Source organism: Macaca nemestrina, chromosome 20 (genome assembly GCF_043159975.1).
Source record: "Macaca nemestrina isolate mMacNem1 chromosome 20, mMacNem.hap1, whole genome shotgun sequence".
Lineage (NCBI taxonomy): Eukaryota > Metazoa > Chordata > Mammalia > Primates > Cercopithecidae > Macaca > Macaca nemestrina.
This window is the reverse complement of record NC_092144.1, coordinates 54,666,702-54,691,800: the sequence shown is the minus strand read 5'-3', so window position 1 is coordinate 54,691,800 and position 25,099 is coordinate 54,666,702. Positions and strand designations below refer to the sequence as shown.

The following is a 25,099-nucleotide window of genomic DNA, read 5'->3' as shown; positions in this document are numbered from 1 at the left end:
TTATAGTTCTGGCTCGCCGAGCCTCAGTGCACTTCCGGGTTCGGCCACAAGCGCAGCCATTGTCCCGCGCGCGGACGGTTGCTGTCGCCGAGCAGCTCGGCCCTTCAGAGTTAACCCCCAGCGACCTTGCGGATGCTGACTAGGGGAGGGGACCGAACTAGCTTAACCCGAGTCGACCGTGTGGCAGAATCGGGGCAGGGGGTTGCTTAACCCGAGTTCGTCCTGCCGCAGAGCCGTGCCAGGCACTGAGGCGGTGACAGGCCCAGCCTGGGCTGCGGGCCAGCGGACGCCCAGGTTGGTGGGGCGTAGGGCAGCTCTTGGTGTCCGATGCGCGCATGCGCAGAGTCTAGGCGGGAAGCTGGAAGAGGTGGTGAGTGTAGCGGGGAGACCTGGTATCTGTGCGGGTGGCGCGTTAGCCTGGGGTCACCGGGATTGATGGAGTTACCGAGGCAGCTGTGTATTCTGCGACTGTCCTCTGCGTGCATGCGCAGGTGCTTGGTCAGGTGGTGCTCTTGTCTGGGGCCTGAGGATGCCCAGGTGGCTGGAACACAGGGCACATGAATTGATGTAAGGGGACATCTTGAGAACTCCCCTCCTCCAATGCCGAGCATATTTAGTGGAGGCCTGAGGATGTCCGGGTTGATGGAGTACTCCATTGCAGATTGTGGTTTCTGGAGAAGAAGGGCTGTGCCACTGTCCCTTTATTCTTGAGCAAGTATTTGGGTAGGAAGCAAGAGGTGGTAGGTAAGATTCCGAGCAGGTGACCCTGGGCCCCTGGGCCCCTGGAGCAGACAGCGCGCTTTTCCAAGGTCTGAGGGGCGCTGTGTTTGGTGGAGAGACCAGGTTGGAGTTGCAGGCTGAAGGAGGGTATCAGGGCCTAGAAACAGGTTGTGGGCAGAGGGCACCCTGCACGTCCTGGGGGTGTCTGAATGGAAAACAGAAACTGGAACGGATAGTAGGGACCTATGTAGGATAGTGCAGAGCTCTAGGGCATTCAAGATGGGCAGAGACTCCGGGTTGGAGATACAGAATTTGAGTCCAGGAAGGACAGAGCTGCAACAGCTGCCATCAAATTGGTAGCTGGGGAGGAAGCAGTATGCCGCCAGCATCGTTATGAAGCAGGTGCTGCTGAGACCTTTACTTGGGCTATGCTACTTGCAGGCATGAGAATGTGCAGGTTAGTAGAGGGACAGAGTCTGTGCTGCAGATTTGGTGCTGGGAAGAGCTGACCTCATGATACCCAGGCCCTCGTGTTTGGGCAAGAGAAGGCCAAAGGGCCTAGTTCCTATTGAGCTGCTGTATCATGGGCTTGAGAACCCCCACGCTGGCGAGTGCCCAAGTCCCGGGGCTGACTGTGGAGCTGTATGCTCAAGCTACTGTTTAGTTGTTGTAGTGTTCTGGCTGCAGGCAAATAGTGGGGCAGGTGACCCCCGAACCCACACAGAGGCTGTGGGTGCCTTAGATGTCCCAGGCAGGTTGAGACACAGGGTGAGGGATGTAGCTTCTTGTCTCAGGAACAGGGTGTGCCCCCAGACTGGCAGAGGAGCTAGGTCCTGGATGCAGATTGTGAGCATGAGCCTGCTCTGTGGCTGTGTCAGTAGGAGGAGGGAGCCTAGGTGGGTGGCCCGTGTGCAGTGGCTGCTGAATAGAGGTCTGGGGGCTCCAGTTTGGCTCTGGTCTTAGGAGACAAGGGGCTGCTCCAGCAGCACTCTGCACATGTGCTGGCATTCGGGCAGATTGGGGAGGCATGGGCAGTCCTAGGACCCTGGTTCTGCCTGAGGATGCCCAGGTGTGTGGAGGAAGCAGCTGCAGAGGGGCGGGACTGTGTCAGGCACCCCTTGTGCACACACACAGGTGTTTGGTTGGAAAACAGGAGGCCGGAGATGAGTTTTAGACAGAGGGTGCTGGGGTCTTTGCGTGATTGGAACCCTGATCACAGCCTGATGGTGCCCAGGTTGGTGGAAAGACAGGATCTTCCTGAGCCACAGGTGCCCCGAAAGGTGTTTGGCCAGAGTCTGGGCAGGTGTGGCTCAAGCAGGGGGCTGTGGAGTAAGGCAGAGGAAACAGTTTGGGTGCAAGTTCAGGAAACAGCTCCATTGTGAACCTACACTATGCCGTGTGAGAATATGGTGGGAGCAGGAGAGAGAGTAAGTAGGAGAGATGGGGTGCAGGGGATGGGTTGCCTAGGGTAGGATTTGCCAGGGGCTGCTCTAGCCTTGGATCCCAAAACACCTAGTTGGTACAGAGACACCTGAGCTTCTGAGACATGGATTTAGAGCTGTAGGTAGCAGGTAGGGCTGCTTTTGTCTGACTTGTGCTGGTGTCTGTTGGAGGCCCCCAGTCCTATGCAGGCCTTGTTACAGTTTCAGGCCTGAGTATACCCAAGTTGGTGGAGGGACTGGTTTAGAGCTGTAAATTCAGGGCCTGGGAGGGTGTTGGGGTGGGAATCTGGCTGGCGCTGTTGGAGTAGGAGCCAGTGGACCCCAGAAGTGTGGAGGGAACAGGATGTGAGTACAGCTGAGCTCTGTGCATATACACTTGGCTGTTTGAGCAGGAAGTGGGTGGCCCTCTGCGCTGGGTTGCTGGAGGGACAGGCCTGGCTGATTTAGGAAGGGTAGGATCAGTCTTAGTTGTTGAATCAGTTCCTGGGAGCAGTCAGTGGAGCTGTGTCACCAGCTTCATGCAGTGAGTGTGATTCTGGCCCTAGGAAGAAGTGCTGGTTTGGGGCTGTAGATTGAGGTTGGTAGGGGTAGGATGGGGTGAATACCAGGGGGTCCTCGATATGCCTGATATTTGTGGGGATCCCAGGGCCCAGTGGGATAGGAGAGGGACGGACTGGTGCTGCAGACTTTGGTGGTGGGCAGAAGGCCATGTTGGGCATAAGCTGGGCTTACAGGTAGGTGGTCCAGGGGCCCAAGATAGTGGAGGAACCAGGTTGGAGCTGCAGAAACTTGGCCCGGGAGAGGGACTGAGGGACTCTCAGTACATACACGGGTATTTGGGCAGGAAGCCGGCAGGAACCTCCAGAAGTGCATTTGCTATGGGAATGCATCCTGCATCCTGGGAGCAGGGACTAATGGGGGTGGGGGCCCAGCAGTTCTGGCAGACCTGCATCTAAATGCTGTACTTGGGGCTTCTCTCAGTGCAGCTCAAGACGTCAGCACCCTGCTGTGCCTGGAGGAGAGCATGGCAGAGCAGGATGAGAAGCCCCCAGAGCCCCCGAAGGCCTGTGCACAAGTAAGTGGAGCCACCTTTCCCAGAGAGACCCAGAGCTTGGGGTCTGTCTGCAGCCTGACCTTCTGGGCTTGGGAGGCTGTGGCTCCTCCCTGACTCACTTTGCAGCCTTTTAGGGGGTTTGGGGCCCTCATGGCTCTCAGGCTTCCAACACTTACACACTATATATTTTATGAATCTCCCTGCTGGTTGCCTCACGTTTTTAGCCTAGGTAACTCTTTCTGGAAGGAATTTGGCATCCTGAATCAAAAGCCCTTAGAATACTGATTCCCTTTTGGCCAGCAATTCACAGCTTTGTTGGAGAATGAACAATTGGAAATATACTAAATGTGTGATGTAAGAGGATAGCCGAATGAATTATGGTAAGACCGTGAAATAGAATACACTGTAGCCATTGAAACTGATAGGATAATGCAAATTTAATGACAGAAAAAGTTATTTATTACCTACGTTAAGTAAACTGCACTAGGCCGGGCGCGGTGGCTCAAGCCTGTAATCCCAGCACTTTGGGAGGCCGAGATGGGCGGATCATGAGGTCGGGAGATTGAGACCATCCTGGCTAATACGGTGAAACCCCGTCTCTACTAAAAAATACAAAAAACTAGCCGGGCGAAGTGGCTGGCGCCTGTAGTCCCAGCTACTCGGGAGGCTAAGGCAGGAGAATGGCGTGAACCCGAGAGGAGGAGCTTGCAGTGAGCTGAGATCTGGCCACTGTACTCCAGCCTGGGTGACAGAGCAAGACTCCGTCTCAAAAAAAAAAAAAAAAAAAAGTAAACTGCACTTAGAAATCATCACCTTTTAAAAAGGGATATAGTTTTTGTGTATATGGAAAGTACGTTAGAAGACTATATATAAATATAGCAGTCAGTTAACAAACATTATCTGTAGTTACTTTATAAGTGACTTTGTTTTATCATTTATCAGTATTTTTCTTTTTCTCTCCCTTCCTTCCTTCCTTCCTTCCTTCCTTCCTTTCTTTCTTTCTCTTTTTTTTTTTTTTTTTTTTTTTTTTTTTGAGACAGGATCTTGCTCTGTCGTCCAGGTTGGAGTGCAGTGGCACAATCCTAGCTCACTGCAGCCTCAAACTCCTGGGCTCAAGCCATCCTCCTGCCTCAGCCTCCTGAATAGCTGGGACTACAGTTGGGCACCACCAAGCCTGGCTAATATTTTTGTGTGTGTGTATTTTAAAATTTTTTTGTAGAAACGATATCTCACTATGTTTTCCAGGCTGGTCTTGAAGGTCTTCAAGCCATCCTCCCACCTCAATCTCCTAAAGTGCTAGGATTACAGATATAAGCTACCACACCTGGCCTGTATTTTCATATTTTTGTACAGTGCACTTTAAGGTAAAAACATTAACAACTGGCCAAGCACAGTGGTTCACACCTATAATCCCAGTACTTTGGGAGGCCGAGGTGGGAGGATTGCTTGAGGCCAGGAGTACAGGACCAGCCTGGGCAACATAGTGAGACCCTGTCTCTATAAAAATTTTTAAAAATTAGCCAGGATAGTGGTGCCCACCTATAGTCCCAGATACTTGAGTGGGTGAGGTGGGAGGATCACCCGAGCCCAGGAGGTCTAGGATGTAGTAAGCTATGATTGTGTCACTGCACTCCAGCCTGGACAACAGAGTAAGACTCTGTCTCTAAAAAACAAGTTCCCAATTTAGAACATTTCCTACTGCAAATATTCTTTGAAAACTCTTAATTTCTTAAAACTGTTAAATTAGAGCTTCTCCTTTCTCTTCCTGAACAATTCAGCCCTGAAGCCATGAGGTGGGGGCAGTGCTAGGTGGCACCTACAGTTGTTGGGGCTGCCTGCTGTGAAGAGAGTGTCCCTGTGCAGGGTCAGTGACCAAGCAGGGTGAGGATTGCATCTGCACGGAATGACATCCCAGCATAGTCAGAGCCCACGCTTGTGCACGCGAGGCAGCCCAATGTGGGTGTCAGAGCCCAAGTGGGTGAGGCCAGTGTCCATATATGGAGATCTGGTGTGGGGTGACGGGGTCAGAGCAGGTGAGCAAGGCCTCCAGAGATGGGGTGCTTCACTGGGAGCAGTTGGAGCCCAAGTGCGGTGAGCAGGTGTCCATGGTTGATAGGGTGTTGGAGCCAGAGTGAGGTGAGATGTGCAGCTGCGTTGGGGGTCAGGTGCAGCCTGGTGTGGCATGTCAGAGCATGAGCATGTTGGGGGCATCATGCATGAGGGTGGCCTGCAGGGGTGTCAGAGCCCAGCAGCATGTGGAGGGTACGGACACAGTGGGTTGGCCTCATGTGGGCTGTCCAAGTCCAAGTGGCAGAGGAGTGAGTCTGAGAGTTGGGGCAGCCGAGCCCAGGGAGTCAAAGCCTAAGCAGGGTGAGGAGCTCCTCTTGGCAGAGGGTGGCCTAGTGTGCAATGGCAGAGCCCAGGGAGTCTGGGGAAAGCATCCATGGGGAGAGGGCATCATTGTGGAAATGGGAGCGGAGCTACCTCCAGGGGGCCAGATCAGATAAGTAAGTGTGTAATAAGGGACTGGAGCCAGGTGCTTTGCCATCAAATCAGGAAGGTACAGATATGGCAAGAAAGAACATTTGAGTGGACTCTGGTGTGCAGTGGGAATTGGAGGTTTTAATGTGGGCTCATGGCTTTCAGTACACATTAATCTAGAAATATATAGAGATGTGTGCCTGTGTCTGTGTGCGTATGTGTGCACACAGACTGCCTGTCTGTCCGTGGAGGGCCGGGAGCAGTGACATCCCAATACCACTATACATACCTAGCGCCCATACTTCACCTTCTAAATATGTTACAGGTTTTATGGGTTTATTGTTAATGGCTCTTCAGTGGTAATTTTTTTTGCTGTTACAAATAGCACTGATGTAAATGTTTTGTATGTGATTCCTTGTATACATGTGCAATTGTTTTAGAAAGAGTTATGCAAATATAAGTTTACATTTATATCTTTATCAAAACTACAGGTAAAATGTGTAGGTTTTTGTTATCTTATTTTTTAAGAGACAGGGTCTCACTCTGTCAGCCAGTATGGAGTACATGGCACACCAACATAGATCACTGCAGCCTGGAATTCCTGGGCTCAAGTGATCCTCCCAGCTCAATCTCCTGAGAAGGTGAGACTACAGGTGCACACAGCAATTTTTTTTATTTTTTATTTTTTGTAGAGACAGGGTCTCGCTCTGTTGCTCAGGCTGCTCTCGAACTCCTGGGATCACACCATCCTCCCACCTTGGCCTTCCAAAGTGCCGGGATTACAGGGTGAGCCTCAGTGCCTGGCTGGTAGAATGTGTTTTGATGTGGCCATTGGTGTTCTAATTTAAGTGAGGCACTAGGTGTTTTCTGGGACTCGTAATGGTCCTTTTGCCATTTTCTTTTTTGTGAGCTGAATTAGAAGTCTGTTCATTATATGACTTTCGTCACATATTTATTGACTGCCTAACCAGTGTAAGGCCCAGTGTGAAGCACTGTGGGGAAAGATGAGGCAGACAACACTGCTCTGCATGACGTAGTTCTCACAACCAGAAATGTGCTTCTTATACTTTCCAAGGCTACATAGGAAAAGCAGAAACATCCTCTTTCTTGTATTAGTTTTCTGTTATTACGTACCCCAAAATTTTGCAGCTTAAAATAGCCAGTGTTTATTTTGTCACACAATTTCTGAGGGTCAGGAATCCAGGTCAGCTTAACTGGTTATTTCTGGTGTTCAGGGCCCCTGATGAGGTTGCAGGCAAGTTGTTGTCTGGGTTGCTGACTTCTGAAGGCTTGACTAGGTGGGAGGATATTGTTGCAAACTCACTAGATGGCTCTTGGTAAGAGGTGCTCTACACCAGAGAGGCCTCTCTCCAGGACTGTTCACAGCGTAGCAGTGGATTTCTGCCAGAGCAAATTATCCCAGTGAGAGAGAGAGAGAGAGAGAGAGACAGAGACAGAGAGCAAGAGAGAGCAAGACAGTTAGTTGCACACAATCAAGATGAAGCCACAATGTCTTTTATCATCTGATTTCCGAAGTGACACACCATCACTTCTTCCATATTCTGTTGGTCACACAGACCCACCTTGGTACCATGGGACAAGGACTACACAAAGGCATGAATACTAGGTAGTAAGGGTCTTTGGGAGCCATCTCAGAGTCTGGCTACCACACTTCTCAACTCTGAATGTCCTCTAGTTAATTTTAATTATTATCAGAAGATGAACAAGTACTTGATTTGGACCTGAAGAATATTAGAACCCTGGAAAGGACAGAAAAATCAAGGTAACCCAAGCCTTTGCTTTGAATGAAGGCCATGAGTCCAGTAAGCCGATCTAGGAAGAAACCATCTGGATATTGGAGCATCACCGTAGCGATTTTAGTGGCTTATACACGGGGAAGTAGCAGCTGGTCCAGGGAAGGCCTTGAGCCAACTCTGAGCCCTACCTGCCTTCAGGGACTGAGACCAAAACTGCTGCCAAGTAGGTGGTGGAATCTCACCCATCCACTGTCATTCTCAACATTCAAAGTCGTGCAGGTTGGCCGGGCGCGGTGGCTCAAGCCTGTAATCCCAGCACTTTGGGAGGCCGAGACGGGCGGATCACGAGGTCAGGAGATCGAGACCATCCTGGCGAACATGGTGAAACCCCGTCTCTACTAAAAGAAATACAAAAAACTAGCCGGGCGAGGTGGCGGGCGCCTGTAGTCCCAGCTACACAGGAGGCTGAGGCAGGAGAATGGCGTAAACCCGGGAGGCGGAGCTTGCAGTGAGCTGAGATCCGGCCACTGCGCTCCAGCCCCGGCGACAGAGCGAGACTCCGTCTCAAAAAAAAAAAAAAAAGTCGTGCAGGTTGTTGGTGGCCCCATGTGGATGGTCTATTCTGTATATTTGAGGACAGTGAGAATTATTCACGGATGATAAGGTGGGGCCGGAGAGGGAATTTTCTTGTGCATAAGGACTGAAGGGATCTTCTTGTCAGGATGATTTCTGAGAAAATCAGAGAGGGGAACCTTCTTTCCAGTGCTGTAGTTTGCGAAGGTTGGTTTTATGCCTTCTAGACTTGGTGATTAAGAAACCTCAGGACCTGCCACATGGGCTCTGTGGATGCCACATCCCTTGAGCTGAAATGTGAGCTCCATCTTCCAGCTCCCAGGGCAGGAAGAGATGGAAACATACCAAGAAGTCTGCCTGTGTAACGCCTGTGTTTTCTAAATGTCCTCACAGATAGAGAAGGTTTCCTGCCAGTACATCCCCAAAGCAGAGCTCTGAGAATTGAGTCCAGTAACACTTCTGTGATTTGTTTAGAAACTTCATTTGTTGCCCCAAGAATGCCTCACGTTGGGAAAGGAATATTTGGTCGTCTCTATTTATAGGTGAGCAAGCAGCCCTAGCCCTAGGTCTGACTTGACCACTGTGTCACTATGAAGTGGACAGGTCACTCCGTGATAGCTCTGCTTGTCTCTTTTCCCCTGCTTTGGGTCCATTGGGGTCCCACCTACGTTACAGAAGGAACAGTTATTATCTCCTGCCCACAACCCTTTTCTCTGTGGAAGTCAACAGTCTAATTCCTGTTCCCATTTTGTAAAGTCTGCAAAGAAAAAGGGAAATACTCCTTTATGACCTAGAAAGGTGACCGTTGAGCAAGAAGGTAATTTAAAAATGCTCCAGAGCATACAGAAAGTAAAGGTTTTCAATTCTATTCCTATGTGCCAAACTCTGCACGTGTCTCTAGTCTTGTCAAATGCAGAGAACTTTTATTGTGCTCCTACTCAATACTGAGGAGAATGTAAAGAAAAAATATACAGTGCTTTCTAATATAGAACCCAGGACCCAGGGGAGAGGTACATAGAAATGGAAGTAATATGAAAAGAATAATTTTACTGGTATAGTAAAGGGTCAGCAAAGCTAAGAAGTCCTGAGAGAAGAAGAGATGAAGCTTTCCGCTATCTGGGAATGCTTCATGGAGGAGGTAGCATTTGATCTGGGACTTGGGTGATTAGACAGACCTTGGTAAGACAATGGAAAGCAGAAGAGTTTGTGTCAGGCAATCAGTGGACTTAAATGAGCTTACTAAACTTTATTACCATTAATGTCTGCATTGGTGAAATAGACATATTACTCTTTCCTTCAAAAAAGTTTAGGCTGGGTAAAGTGGCTCACACCTGTAATCCCAGCACTTTGGGAGGCCAACGTGGGAGGATCACTTGAGGCCAGGAGTTCAAGACCAGCCTGAGCAACATAGTGAGACTCCCACCTCTACAAAAAATAAAAACAAAAAAATTAGCCAGCTGTGGTGGCGTGCCTCTGTAGTCCCAGCTGCTTGGAAGGCTGAGGCAGTAGAATAGCTTGAGCCCAGGAGTTCAAGACTATAGTAGGCTATGATGGTGCCGCTGCACTCCAGCCTGGGCAACCAAATGAGACCCTAGCTCTTAAAAAAAAAAAAAAGTTTAGATGATTTTGTGAGATGGAAATTCTGAGTTGAAGTACTCTATGTATTACTAAAAATACTAGGCAAATGATAGACTACATTGACATTATCTGAAGGAAACTGAGAAAGCTAAGATGTAAATTCAGGAGATATTCCTAAAATGGTCAGTAATCCAAAGTGAGTAGAACCTAGGGAAAAAGTGAGGGTGTGTGGGTGTGCATGCATTCATGGGCTCACGTGCATTTGTCACAAGCTTATTTCTGAGCATTTAGTTTGTAAGGGTAAGTTGGGAGCAGGTTCTGGATGCTGACACTTGGAATTTTCTGAGAAGAAAAGGCACCCAACACAGGTTTCCTCTAACCAAGGGAGGGGCTTGAGCTCAGCTCTGCTTTAGTGCCTCCAGGGACCCCAGGGACAAATGCAAAGGTACAGGTAGCACATTCCATGTCCCTTCTCCTAGTGGCTGTTTATAGTCAGCACACATTTATGAAGAGCCTACTGTGTGTCAGTAGCAATCTAAGCACGGTGGAGCCACAGTAAACAGGACAGACAAGATCTCAGCTCTTATGAAGCTCCCTCTAGTTGAAGAGTTAAATGAAAAGCCAAAGGTAGAAGAATATATGTGATGTGAAGATGTGAAAGCAGGGTGAAGTGATGGAGTTGACTGCTGGGGTTGGGGCAAGGAAGGACATTTCATCCAGAGTCTGCCTTGAGGAAAGATGAGCTTTCTTTTGTTTTCTTGTGAAAACTTTTTAAACAAAAAGGTGCTGAAAACAGTTTTCATTCAAGAGGAGGTATAACCATATTCTCCAAGTAAAATAGTTTTAGCAGTTATGGCAGATAGTAACATTTTGGAATTTTGTTTCTGCCAAGTACCTGCTGAGAAAAACATTAAGTTGTCCCATTCTTGGTATTATTTCTTAACTGATATTAGTTTTTTTTTTTTTTTAAATTAACCGACAGAGTGTGATGTTATCTGAAGGAGTCTGTAATAACTTAAAATACAGGTTAATGTTTACAAATTTTCCTTTCTTGAGTAGCTTTTCTCATTTCCCAGTCATTTTTCAAGAAAAGATGTGTTTGTCATGGGTGTGTATCAGGAATGGAATTTTTCTTTTAGACCAGATAAGATTGAATCCATTAACAGTTTGGGGTCAAAACTTTTGGCTCTCTTGTACCGTCTGTAGTTTGGTTGTGGCTATTTTTTGGCGTTGTGAGTTTTATTTTTGTTTTCTGGCATTTGGGGCTATTTTGTAATGTTCATGCAGCAATTTCAAGGCAGTTTAGGCCAGTTGTGGTGGCTCATGCCTGTAATCCCACTTTGGGAGGCTGAGGCCAGAGGATCGCTTAAGACCAGTAGTTTTTTGTATTGTTTTTTCTTTTCTCTTTGTTTTCTCTTTTTCCTTCCTTCCTTCCTTCCTTCCTTCCTTCCTTCCTTCCTTCCTTCCTTCCTTCCTTCCTTCCTTCCTTCCTTCCCTCCTTCCTTCTCCTCTTTCTTTCCTTTTTCCCTTCCCTTTCCTTCCCTCTTTCTTTCCCTTCCCTCTTTCTTTCCCTTCCCTTCCCTCTTTCTTTCCTGTCTTTCTCTTCTTTTCCTTTCCTTTCTTTCCTGTTCTTTCTTTTCCCTCTTTCTTTCCTGTCTTCCTTCTCTTTCTTTCTCTCTTTCTTTTCTTTCTTTTTCTTTTCTGTTCTTTCTTTCCCCTCTTTCTTTCCTGTCTGTCCTTCTCTCTCCTTCCTTCCTTCTTCTTTCTTTTTCTTTTCTTTCTTTCTCTCTCTCTCTTTCTTTCTTTCTTTCTTTCTTTCTTTCTTTCTTTCTTTCTTTCTTTCTTTCTTTCTTTCTTTCTTTCTTTCTTTCTTTCTCTTTCTTGTTTCTCCCTTTCCCTTCCCTCCCCTCCCCTCCCCTCCCCTCCCCTTCCCTTCCCTTCCCTCCCCTTCCCTTCTTGTTCTTCTCTCTTTTCTTTTCTTTTCTTTTCTTTCAGGCAAGTTTCTTTTAAAAAGTAGGCCGGGCGCAGTAGCTCATGCCTGTAATCTCAGCATTTTGGGAGGCCAAGGTGGGCAGATCATGAGGTCAAGAGATCAAGACATCCTGGCCAACATGGTGAAACCCCATCTCTGCTAAAAATACAAAAATTAGCTGGGCGTGGTAGCATGTGCCTGTAGTCCCAGCTACTCAAGAGGCTGAGGCAGGAGAATCGCTTGAACCCAGGAGGTGGAGGTTGCAGTGAGCTGAGAACGCGTCACTGCACTCCAGCCTGGGGACAGAGCTAGACTCCGTCTCAAAACAAAAACAAAAACAAACAAAAAAATTAAGGAATAAGGAATGGCTACTCCATAGGCAGAGCAAGCCCCAAGGGCTTCTGGTTGCCCATTTTCATGGTTATTTCTTGATTTTATGCTAAACAAGGGGTGGATTATTCATGAGTTTTCCAGGAATGGGGTGGACAATTCCCAGAACTGAGGGTTCCTCCCCTTTTTAGACCACGTAGGGTAACTTCCTGACATTGCCATGGCATTTGTAAACTGTCATGGCGCTGATACCAGCAGTTTGAGACCAGTCTGGGCAACATGATGAGATCCTGTCTTCTACAAAAAATAAAAAGATAGTTTAACTGTTGTAGTATGTGTGGTGGTGATGCAAGCAACACCACCTCTTGGCTTTCACATTGGGCCTTCTTTACATTGCGGTAGCTCTGGCTCTTTGATACTTCTTGTGACCCTCACAACCTACCCAGTAAATATACAGTGGTGTTTTTAGGTTTGGAGAATCCTTTCCTACCTTTAAATACATTAATGCTAGCCATTTTTAAAACCATTCCTACTGTAATAGTAAAATATTTTCTAGATAGATAAGGAGAAAAAATGGACACACTTATACCTTGACCTCTCAGCATCAAGTGATCCTCCCACCTTTGCCTCCCAAGTAGCTGGGACTGTAGGCACGTACCACCATGCCTAGGTTATTTATTTATTTATTTATTCATTGTTATTATTTTTTGAGATGGAGTCTCACTCTGTCCCCCAGTTAAATGGCGTAGTCTTAGCTCACTGCAAACTCCGACTCCCAGATTCAGGTGATTCTCATGCCTTAGCCTCCCTAGTAGCTGGGACTGCAGGTGTGTGCCACCACACCTAACTAATTTTTTTTTTTTTTTTGTATTTTTAGTTGTATTTTTAGTTGAGATGGGGTTTCTCCATGACCAGGCTGGTCTCGAACTCCTGATCTCAGGCAATCTGCCCACCTCGGCCTCCCAAAGTGCTAGAATTACAGATGTGAGCCACCATGCTCGGCCTATTTTATATATTTTGTATAGACAGGGGAGCCTCGCTATGTTGCCGAGGCTGGTCTCAAACTCCTGGGCTCAAGTGATCCTCCCACCTCAGCCTCCCAAAGCACTGTGGTTACAGGTATGAGCTGCTGCACCTGGCCACTTTTATTTTCTTTTAGTTTTTGATCCAATGGCTTCTAAATAAATGAGTTATCAAAAATTAGCAGTAGTTGCTTTTCAGTGTTTGATTTGAGAAGGAGCAAAGTGTACTTGAATGGACTCTCATTTAACAGACTGAATTATTGTATCCTGTAGGAAAAAACCTGAGGACACTACAAAGGAATTGTGTTGTTTTTAAAGAGGGAAACACCTTTTCTGGTTTCCAAATATTTAATTAAAGTAAGCGCTTTTGAAAAACATAGATGCAGTATAAAAAGAGAGACAGTGAACCTGCTCCTCAGTTCTACCCCTTCGAAGAATAACTCCTTTTAATGCTTCTGAGAACATCCTTCCAGACTTTTCCGTGCATATTTATATTTTATAGAAATCTGTTCATCTTCTGTATAATGTTCTTAATTTTTTCACTCAATATATTACATCTTTCTATTATTTGTGTGTGTTAGTACATGCAAATTTATGTCTTCTTCTCTTGGCTGCTAAATAATATTCAGTCATCTGAATAAAGCATAATTTATTTAACCAGGCACTTCCTAATGGACATTTAATCTCCCTTCCCAGCTTGCTATGATAATATAACTTGCTAGTGAGATTTCTTGTACATGCATCCTGATGTACTTTATGTTATTTCCTAAGGATAAGTACTTACAAGTAGACTTACTGGATGTTACATTACACTTTAAAAAATACTGCCTTTTTAAAAAAAATAAAAGAATGTATATAAAAATGGAATCAACTCTGTATATGAATTAATAATATCGGACCAAAATGTCAATTTCCCGGTTTTGACAATGCACTGTGGTTATATATGATATTACCAGGGAAAGCTGAGTGTGGCTCTATTTTTGCCACTTCTTGTGAATCTTTAAGGATTTCAAAATAAAGCATTATTTATAAATACAAATATTTAATATATAGCCAATACAGGATGGTTCTATCAATTTATACTTCTTCTAAGAATATATGAAGCTCTTGGCCAGTGGATCGCCAGAGCTGGAGTCGTTAGCAACAGACTAATGACTGTGACTGTCACAAAAACACCCTATGTGGTCAGGATGGTGGTTATGTACAGGGCTTAAGCAAATAAGTAAATATAAAGAGGAAAATGGGAGTGAGAGAAAGAAGGTATACATAAAGAAAGGAGAAAAGCTAGATAGAACAAAATGTGTTATTGAATTGTAATTGGAGGTATCCCAGTGCGTTTATGGTCTCTAATATATACAGATACAGAAATAGATGTTTGATTTTGACGTAAAGAGGTGAGCATCTGTTTGTATATTCACGGCAGTTTCTTCAAGGTTGCGTGTGCATTTTTCTTTGTCTGTTTCTCTGTTGAGGCTACCTTTTACTGATTTGGAAAAAGTCTTAATAGTATAGATTCTAACTGATCATGTGGCACTTTATGCTAAACACTTTTTTTTTTTTTTTTGAGATAGAGTCTTGCTCTGTTGCCTAGGCTAGAGTACAATGGCGTGACGTTGGCTCACTGCCACCTCCGCCTCCTGTGTTCAAGTGATTGTCCTGCCTCAGCCTCCCAAGTAGCTGGGACTACAGGTGCGCATCACCGTGCCTGGCTAGTTTTTGCATTTTTAGTAGAGATGGGGTTTCACCATGTTGGCCAGGCTGGTCTCAAACTCCTGACCTCAAGTGATCTGCCTGCCTCAGCCTTCCAAAGTGTTGGGATTACAGGTGTGAGCCACAACACCCGGCCTGCTAAACATCTTATGAAATTAATTTGTTGATCTTTTTCTTTATGATTCTGGCATTGGTCATGCTGTATTCCATTTTACTTGCTTATAATTTTGTGACCCAGGAATTTTGGCAGGGCCCGCTGGACAGCTCTTTGCTCCTTAGTGTCTTGGATCACTCAGTCAGCTGCATTTAGCTGCAACTGGGCTGGGCCAGAAGACCCAGAAAAACCTCATGCCCAGGTCTCTGTAGGCCTTGATGCTCCTCCAGGTATCTCCTGTCTCTCTCCACATGGTTAGCTGAGCTTACCACTGGGAGGAGGGAGCAGAAATATGGTGGGAGGGAGGCGTTAAAGTAGGTGGTATGTCAAATCTTAGCCCACTGACAGGAGATTTGAGCTGCCACTTAGCTCCCTGATTGTCTTCCTTTTTCTCATCTGTTTTGCCTTCTCAGGATTCTTTCCTTCCTCAAGAGATTATCATCAAAGTCGAGGGAGAAGACACTGGGTCACTGACCATCCCATCTCAGGTAGGTTGGGCAAGGCCTCTGTCTTTGCACTGAGAAACGTGCATGGCTGGGAAGTGAGTAGAAAGTGAGGAAATGAAGATAAGAGTGGACAACTTTTTCAAGAAGTTTGGTTATTGTGTGAAAGGTAGAAGAAAGTGAAAACTTCAAGGACTTTTGAGATTGAGGGTTTTTTCTTTTTAAAGGGATTGAAAAGATTGAATTCAGTTTAAATGATTACAGGAAGGAGTTAGTAGAGGAAAAAAAGTTATTGATCAGGAGACAAGAGAGAAACTGTAAAGCAGAGTCCTTGGTTAGCATCAGAGAAATTAATTCAGAACATCTTGAATAAATTAGCTGTATATGAGGAGAAGGATTTGTATAGGAACAGTGAGGTTGAGGGAGTTATTTGAAAGCTTGATCTTTCACTGTGAAAAATCAGATGAGCATGTTGGTGGGAACTGGAATGGAGAGATGTATGACAAGGTAGAGAAGGCTTAAAATAGCAATTTTGGATTATGAGAGGAAACAGGCTGCTCCAGTAAATGTAATAGGATTGCTGGTCAATCTGAAAGATTCATTCAGAGATATTGGCCATTAATTTATAATACTCTATCCTGCTGCTTTTGTGGATTTTTTCCCTGCAGTGGCAATTTGTAGTCCACTTTCCACAGACAGCAGATTGACATTCAAATTAATTTAGTTTTTGTAATTTGCCAGGTCCACTTCCTATGGAGTGGACCCTCCAAAGATCAAGGGAATATTTGAAAGGGAATTTAAAAATATCTCAAGTAGAAAGATTAAAAAGAATGATCCATGGACCTTAAATTGAGTAATTAATATGGAAGTGATAAAGAGTCCACTAAGTAGAAATGACAAGAATATAGGCTGGTAGTGGTAATAGTAGACATTTCAGTAGCGTAATGGCCCTAAACCATCAAGGAACAAGAGTAAAGGGAGACAGTTGAGCCAATACAGTGGAGCAATCTGACATTGTAGTGAAACATGGGCAGTTTTGTATTTGTGACTCAAAAGGTGGAGTGTTTTATGATAATTTCAAGGTCTGGGGTGTCCCCCTAAGAGTGAGCTGATGAAGAGCAGCTTCAGGATATGAGACTTGGGTTAGCCATATGAATTGATGACCGAGAACACAGTCTCTGAAATGTACAAGCTTGAGGTTACATCCCAACTACTAACCTTAGGCATATGTCTTAATTTCTCTGACTCCCTTGGTCTTCATAAGAAAAAAGTAGTACTGCTAATAGTGTTTCCTCACAGGAGCCCTATGAGAATTAAATGAATGATAATCTATGTGACATGTTAGCACAATGCCTGACACTGTGGTGGTGCTTCATGCAAACTCATTAAAGTCAGTTATTTTTATATTCTCATCAGCTGAGTGTATAAGTGGATGCTATAGACAATATGAGACAAGACAGTACAAGTTCTTATAGTAGAGGGTAAATCCCAAGTATGAATCTTCAGTGAATGGGGGTGGGGGTGGTGTTCAGGAGGTGGGTAGGACAGAGCTCCAAGAAGTGAGGTAAATGGCTTGAGTTTCAGAGTAACTGGGAGGGCATGCACTCCTTCTTCGATGCTGAAATCCCTAGGATTGGAGAGTATGAGCATTCTTAGCCTCTGAGGACTGGGGAGGAGGGAAGTTGTCAGTGGGAAGTGTAAGTCTCCAGTAACACAGGGATGTATAGGGAATGTTTGGTGAAGGATATTGAAACTGCAGGCTGGAGTGCAGTGGTGTGATCATGGCTCACTGCAGCCTTGACTTCCCAGGCTCAGGTGATTCTCCAAACCTCAGCCTGCTGAGTAGCTGGGACTATAGGCACGCACCAGCACATCAAGCTAAGTTTTTGTGTTTTTAGTAGAGACTGGGTTTCACCATGTTGCCCACGCTGGTCTTGAATTCCTGGGCTGAAATGATCCACCCACCTTGGTCTCCGAAAGTGCTGGGATTATGGGCATGAGCCACCACACCTGGCCTATTTTATTGTTACAAAAGATGAGTTTCGAGGGCACGGTTGAAGGTTTTAGGAAGGAGTTTTCAGGCATGGGGAGTTTGGGACAAGTGAAAAGAATAAAATAAGTGGGATAGAAGTCCAGAAAAGCTAGTATCTGCACATTGAGGAGCCTTTTCAAATGGGTATGTGGTACAGCTTGTGAGATTCAGGTGAGGGAAGATGAGTTAAATCAAACTGGGTGAGGGTTATTTTAATATATTAGAAGGTTTATTGATACTGTTGATTCACTTACTGAAATAATTTACTAAATATAAATGTAATATCTACTATATATAAATACTATGTTAAGCATTGGAGTTACATTTGCAAACTGTAAATACCTTGTCTCTGCCTTCATGGATCATGGCCTAGTGACAGAGATGACTATTATGCAAATAGGAAAGTGTGATGATGGAAGTCCATGGAGCTTTGAGAGTATATAGTTGGGAGTGGAGTGGGGGTGCTAATCTAGTTGAGTATTATCTGTTTGACATTTGAACAAGCTTTATACTAAAGAGACCTATATTAAACAGAAAGGGGGAGTGTTTATTAAAAAGAAGCATGCATTACAGATTGAAAGACAACACCTTAAAGATTAATGTTAAATACAGGTGGCAGTTGGCAAGTTATTTTTTGAATTTCACGTTGGGCTAATCATGAAAACATTTGAGGTTTCAGTGAAATTTTTAGGCTCAAACTTAGAAAGAGGCATATACAGCAGTATTTTGCATGTGTTTTCATGACATTCAGGACCCTGTATCCTATTCATGAACTGCAGCTCAAGAATGCCTGGTCTATTTAAAGAGCCTTTAGTGGCAAGAGGCATTCAACTTCCCCTTGCCTTTGCTGCTCCTGGATAAGGACAGATCACCCTTAGCACTTCTTTTTTGGATTAAAATTCCTGCCCAGTTATCTTAAGAACAGGCCCTTTTCTGCTTAGAGGAGGCAGCCCAAGAGACCCCATTTATATGGCAGTAATAACAGCAAATGTCTCCTAAAAGGCTCTGCCATGCAGCTGGATATGGATAGAAACAGAACTGTTATTTGAAGGCTGAGCGTTCAGAATAAAAGTCACCTTGACTCTCAGTCAATCTTTCAGGATCCTGAGACCTACTCGTGTAACAGTATAGGCTAAGCACCCCAATCCAAAAATCTGAAATTGTCCAAAATTTGAAGGTTTTAGAGCCCCGACATGATGCCACAAGTGGAAAATTCTATACCTAACTTCATGTGACCAGTCACAGTCAAAACTTTGTTTCATACACAAAAATTTTTAAAAATTACATACAATTACCTTTAGTCTATATGTTTAAGGTGTATATGAAACATAAATGAATTTGTGTTTAGACTTGGATCCCATCTTCAAGGCATCTCATCATGTAAATGCAAATATTTCAAACTCTGAAATCCAAAATGCTTCTAAAATGCTTCTAGTTGTAATTATTTTGGCTAAGGGATACTCATCCTGTAATTGCTGGCCTTTGTTGTTTCATCAGTAAACCCTGCTAGTGGCTTTTCATAGATCATTGTAATTATTCATTCAACCCAATGAGTTAGGTATTATTAGGCCTAATATATAGAAAGGGAATAAACTCACCACTAAAAGACAGATTGGGTCAGGTGTGGTGGCTGGCTCATCCCTGATTCCTGTAATTCCAGCACTGTAGGAGTCTGAGATGGGAGGATTCCTTGAACACAGGAGTCTGAGACCAGCCTAAGCAATATAATGAGGGTCTGTCTCTACAAAAAATTTAAAAATTAGCCAGGCATGGTGGTACACACCTGTAGTCCCAGCTACTTGGGAGACTAGGTGGGAGGATCACTTGAACCCAGAAGATGGAGGCTGCAGTGGGCCATGATTATGCCACTGTACTCCATCCTGGGCAACAGAGTGAGGCTCTGTCTCAAAAGAAAAAAAAAAGACAAATTGTTAGATATATTTTTTAAGCCAGATATATGCCCTTTATAGGTAAGAAAGCCAAGTCTTTTTATCTTCTACATCCAGTGTTCTTCACCTATACATACTGCTTTTCATCGAGGTCCACATTTCATTTTCTGTCTCATGCATTAGCAAAGTACAGCCTGTGGCTGTTTTTGTAAATAAAGATCTATTGTAATGTAGCCACACCCATTTGTTTATATATTTTCTGTGGCTAATTTCTTGCTATAGCAGCAGAATTGAGCAGTGTGACAGAGACTGTGTGACTGGCAAAGTGTAATATTTACTATCTGGCCTTTGACAGAAAAAAAATTAACCACCCTTGTTTCATTAGTTTCTTGGGAATTTTGAGGGAATTCCTAAGTGGGAATTCTATATTCACCGTGCAAAAGTCAGAATAAGCATCTTTTTATAAGGCGGACAAGACAAAATAGTTTATATCAGTTCTTATCTGGTGTTCCTCTTTGGAGTTGTAAAAACAGGTCCAGCATCCAAAACCCAAAGAGCTCACCCAGAAGGCACCTGTACATCTTAACTGGAATCTTTTGGGCACTGACAATCTCAGGACAACTCCCAGGTCACCAGATTTTCCTTTTTCCGTCTGTCAGACTTTTCTTCCTCCATAAACTTTGGAAGGAAATGACGCCCAGCTGAGCGGGAATTTGTGTCCTTTTTTAGGAAGGAGTGAACTTCAAAATTGTGACTGTGGACTTCACACAGGAGGAACAGGGTACTTGGAACCCTGCTCAGAGGACCCTGGACAGAGATGTGATCCTGGAGAACCACAGGGACCTAGTCTCTTGGGGTAAGAATACATTCCTCTTTAATGAAGATCCATATACTGAAATGATTTCACATTCTGATTAAGAACTGTGAAATTCAGCAGCCAGAATGATTTTGGCTGCATATAGATTGTGTTTGTGCTTTTTATTCCTCAGTGAAGATTAATTTTAGTTTGTAGGGTAGAAACAGTGCAGATTCTTGGGCTTGAGATTTTCAGTCTTCATGTTCCTAAAGACCAAAGTCTGGGACCAGATTCTGCAGTAATTTTCTTTTGTTCCCAGTTTTGAACACTCAAATTCCTATATATTTCCTTATCAGCTTTTTGAACCAGATACAGTCTCCTAGTTGGAGCAAGGGAAAGAATATAAAAAGAATTTTCCAATACATGTGTTCAAGTGAGAACCAGACACATAGGGGTCATTACAGGTGTAGAAGGTACATTTGAAAAAATCCCCATAGAAGATGCCACATTTTTCTTCATTTCCTACCTCCTGATGGACTGTATATATGACTACTTTTTCCATATATACTCTCTATTGCTTGACTTAGTAGCCACCCAGGCTACTGGGAGCAAACTTCTAGTCTCTTTCAGTTGGAATCACAGAAATTCATGGGGCTATATTAGCTCCTAAGGTATTTAGGGAACTGGATAATAATGCCCCATTCCTTTTCTTTTGTTCACAAACGTAGTGTCCTCGTGTCTCACTGACACAGAGTAGAGTATTTAGCAAGTTTTATGCCTTCAGAAATTCCTAGATAGGTAGACACTAATCTCTTAGTGAACACCTGTGTAGCACTAAAGAGTGGAAAAGACTCTATTCTTTACATATTGCAAAATTGGGTTGCAATTCTGTAGGTTCTACGTAGATGATCTTATTTTGGAATATGCAGGTATTTGACATCCAGAGTCTTATTTATTTGGACTAAGATTAAACCAAGATTACAATGTTCCATTTTAATGCTCTATTGTAATATTGGGCTGTGGTAGTTCTGTACTTAATGCTTTATCTCACCCTTTTGCTTTTTCAACCTAGGTTATTGATCAGTATTTGAAAACAAATCCATATATATTTTTCATACTTTCTTGTTAGCTTTATTCCATTTTTCAAGCTCTGATATTTTTTGGCTAAGATATCTTATATTGCCTTCTTTCAGACTTGACAACTGCAGTTGGAAAAAAAGATCCAACTTCAAAGCAGAGCATTTTTGATGAAGAACCAGCTAATGGAGTGAAGATAGAAAGGCTTACAAGGGATGATCCTTGGTTATCTTCATGTGAAGAAGTTGGTGATTATAAAGACCAGTTGGAGAAGCAACAGGAAAAACAAGAGATACTTTCGCAGGAAGTGGCATTCACTCAAAGGAATGCAGTTATTCATGAGAGAGTCTGCAAAAGTGATGAACCTGGGGAGAAGAGTGGTCTGAATTCCAGTCTATTTTCGTCCCCAATTATATCCATAAGAAACCATTTTCATAAACATGTATCACATGCTAAAAAATGGCATCTTAATTCTGCTGTAAACAGTCATCAGAAGATTAATGAGAATGAGACTCTATATGAAAATAATGAATGTGGAAAACCCCCTCAGAGCATTCACCTTATTCAGTTTACAAGAACTCAAACAAAAGACAAATCCTATGGATTTAGTGACAGTATTCAATCTTTTTGCCATGGTACACCCCTACATATACATGAAAAAATTCATGGAGGAGGAAAAACCTTTGATTTTAAAGAATGTGGGCAAGTTTTGAACCCCAACATATCCCATAATGAACAACAGAGAATTCCTTTTGAAGAGAGTCAATATAAGTGTAGTAAAACCTCTCAGAGTTCCTCCGTTACTCAAAGCATGAGAAATAATTCTGAAGAGAAACCTTTTGAATGTAATCAGTGTGGGAAATCCTTCAGCTGGAGCTCTCATCTTGTTGCACATCAGAGAACTCATACAGGGGAGAAACCTTATGAATGTAGTGAATGTGGAAAATCCTTCGGCCGGAGTTCACACCTTGTTTCCCATCAGAGAACTCATACTGGAGAGAAGCCTTACAGGTGTAATCAGTGTGGGAAATCCTTTAGCCAGAGTTATGTCCTTGTTGTGCATCAAAGAACTCATACTGGAGAGAAGCCTTATGAATGCAATCAATGTGGAAAGTCATTCAGGCAGAGCTATAAACTTATTGCACATCAAAGAACACATACCGGAGAGAAGCCCTATGAATGTAATCAGTGTGGGAAATCATTTATCCAGAGCTATAAACTTATTGCACATCAAAGAATTCATACTGGAGAAAAGCCCTATGAATGCAATCAGTGTGGGAAATCCTTCAGTCAAAGTTATAAACTTGTTGCTCATCAGAGAACTCACACAGGAGAAAAACCCTTTGAATGTAATCAGTGTGGGAAATCCTTCAGCTGGAGCTCTCAGCTTGTTGCACATCAAAGAACACACACTGGAGAGAAACCGTATGAATGTAGTGAATGTGGAAAATCTTTTAACCGCAGTTCTCACCTCGTTATGCATCAGAGAATTCACACTGGGGAAAAACCATATGAATGTAATCAGTGTGGGAAATCCTTCAGCCAGAGTTATGTTCTTGTTGTACATCAGAGAACTCATACTGGAGAAAAGCCCTATGAATGCAGTCAATGTGGGAAGTCCTTCAGACAGAGTTCATGCCTTACTCAACATCAGAGAACTCATACTGGAGAGAAACCGTTTGAATGTAATCAGTGTGGAAAAACATTTAGCTTGAGTGCTCGACTTATTGTGCATCAAAGAACTCACACTGGAGAGAAACCCTTTACATGTATTCAGTGTGGAAAAGCTTTCATTAATAGCTATAAACTTATCAGGCATCAGGCAACTCATACTGAAGAGAAACTCTATGAATGTAACTAGTTTCTAAGTCAGCTGGGATTCCCTTTTATTTTTTTAAAAAGTTTATTTTAAGGTAGTACATGTTGTGGGAAGAACTACTGTAAAAAACAATATATGTGAGAAAACTTCCAGTCCTCTGTTAATTGTGCGTCTGAAATTTGTTCTGGTAAAGAAAGGGGGAAAATCTATGAATGACTTTTCAACCTAGCAATTCCATATACAACATTAAACTTGATTCTTATGACATATTCCTATGAAAATAATAAATATTGGCACTTTTCCTTGCAGAAAGCACTCTGACCTGAATCAGAGAAAATCATATGCCAAAGCCAGCTGCCAGTGTGTTAGACCTTTTTCCATAAAGAGTAAATGGAATACTAACACTAATGGACTTACTGAGAAGATTGAAAGGTTGCTGTAGTGTTTAAACTTAGGCTGGAAAACCATATTTTAGTGCTTAATTTTACTACATGATCTTCCAATGAGATAGCTTGTAATCTGTTCCTTACAGCACTTGCTGTTTTATGTGAAGATTTTGTAAATTTTAGGAATGTGTCTACGATATGTAGTGAAAAATGTGGAAAAATAATATAGAAATAATATTGACTTCTATAACCATTATGATAAAATATTTGTGTATGGATTAGAATAGAAAGGGATTATGGATATATCTATTCAGTTTTTTGGTTTATGTTTGGCCTTTTTGGAACGTATGCTGTTGTGCTATGATAAATGATATAACGAGTAAAACTTATTCAAAAACAAAAATGAAATCCAAAGATTTCCTTCTTTGACTATTTAGGAAAGACTGAGCAACCAAATAGCAAAAGATCCCTCAGGATAATGAGGTTTATGTTTGGATTAGCATGAGCAGATTACTATTTAGGACATAGATTCCTAGGAACATTCCTCACTGAAAATAAAATAGATCCCTGGAAATAGGTAACTAGAAATTTTGGCCAGAAATGGTTTCCTATGAAGAATTGAGAATGTGTGGGAACTATAGAGGGCAAGTGGGCTTGTTTTCATATATGCAAAGCAATATTAAGGAGCTCTGTTTTCATGTTTTTGTTCTTCTCATGTAGTATTGTCTCTTTCCTCTGGGATACGTTCCCTGATGTGAGAGTACTCTGAATAGAAGGGTGCTTCCCTGACTCAGTGCTGACCATCTAAATTATGCTTGCAAGAATGCTTTAATGAGGCAAGGTTTTAGTTACTCTTTGATATTTAAGATTTGATTAACATATCTTTCTGACCTTTTCCCTGAATCATGAACTTGAATCCTGTGGATTACCATATATTGAAGCCTCTGATCCCAGAAAGGTAATAAGCTCAAAGTTGAACTGAGAGATCAGATAATAGAGGCTGATACCCTTGGGACAGGAAGGAAAACTTAAAGGGTAACTGATGGGGTTATCCTTAGTAAAATTCTGTCCCTACGAGATGACCCTAAGTGGAGCCATCTCTATGAGGATTAATCCAGAGATTGTTGCACACCTGGCAGTGCCAGGTCTGGAAAAACAGTTGCTGATGTCTAGAAAACTGCCTCCCGATCCCAGGAGAATTTCTAGTCAGTTCATGAATGTGCAGGTAAGGGAACAGCAAGTATTCATACATTGGCTCCTGGAAAGGGCACATAAAACTGTAAAAAGCCCTAATAGGCTAGGGACCTATATTGGCTTCTTTCCTATGGTGTATAGATAAATTATAATTTATATATTATATATAGTTATATATAATACAAATTATATTTTCTATAATTTATAATATAAAATACAAGTTATAGATAAAACCAAATACGTATTTGAAGTGTGTGGATTCTCTTATATGGGGATTGGTTTTCAATCAAACACTGATCAAAAATACAGTTTTTGCAGGATCCAAAACTCAAGTATATGGAGGGCCAACTTTTTTTTTTTTTTTTTTTTTTTGAGACAGAGTTTCACTCTTCTTGCCCAGGCTGGAGTGCAATGGTACGATCTCGGCTCAGCACAGTCTCCACCTCCAGTTTCAAGCAATTCTCCTGCTTCAGACTCCCGAGTAGCTGGGATTACAGGCATGCGCCACCATTCCTGGCTAATTTTGTATTTTTAGTAGAGACGGGGTTTCTCCATGATGGTCAGGCTGGTCTCGAACTCCCAACCTCAGATGATCTGCCTGCCTTGGCCTCCCAAAGTGCTAGGATTATAGGCATGAGCCACTGCACCCTATGGAGGGCCAACTTTTTAT

At 43.4% G+C, this 25,099-nt stretch overlaps 1 protein-coding gene across 8 annotated transcripts; it reads left to right on the top strand.

Moving 5' to 3' along the window:
- The first annotated feature begins 33 nt into the window (after positions 1 to 33).
- Positions 34 to 24,550, top strand: LOC105478508 (zinc finger protein 180). 8 transcript variants are annotated; one of them, XM_071087087.1, is made up of 5 exons: positions 34 to 294; positions 3,149 to 3,237; positions 15,207 to 15,281; positions 19,887 to 20,013; positions 21,147 to 24,550. In XM_071087087.1, the coding sequence occupies exons 2-5, from the start codon at positions 3,187 to 3,189 to the stop codon at positions 22,889 to 22,891; spliced, it is 1,998 nt and encodes a 665-aa protein (XP_070943188.1). In that variant the 5' UTR covers positions 34 to 294; positions 3,149 to 3,186; the 3' UTR covers positions 22,892 to 24,550. The 8 variants fall into 8 exon arrangements, with proteins under 8 accessions (XP_070943188.1, XP_011734188.2, XP_011734189.2 ...); XM_011735886.2 differs by having other exon boundaries at positions 3,144 to 3,237; XM_011735887.2 differs by having other exon boundaries at positions 34 to 370; positions 3,144 to 3,237.
- The last annotated feature ends 549 nt before the right edge of the window (positions 24,551 to 25,099 follow it).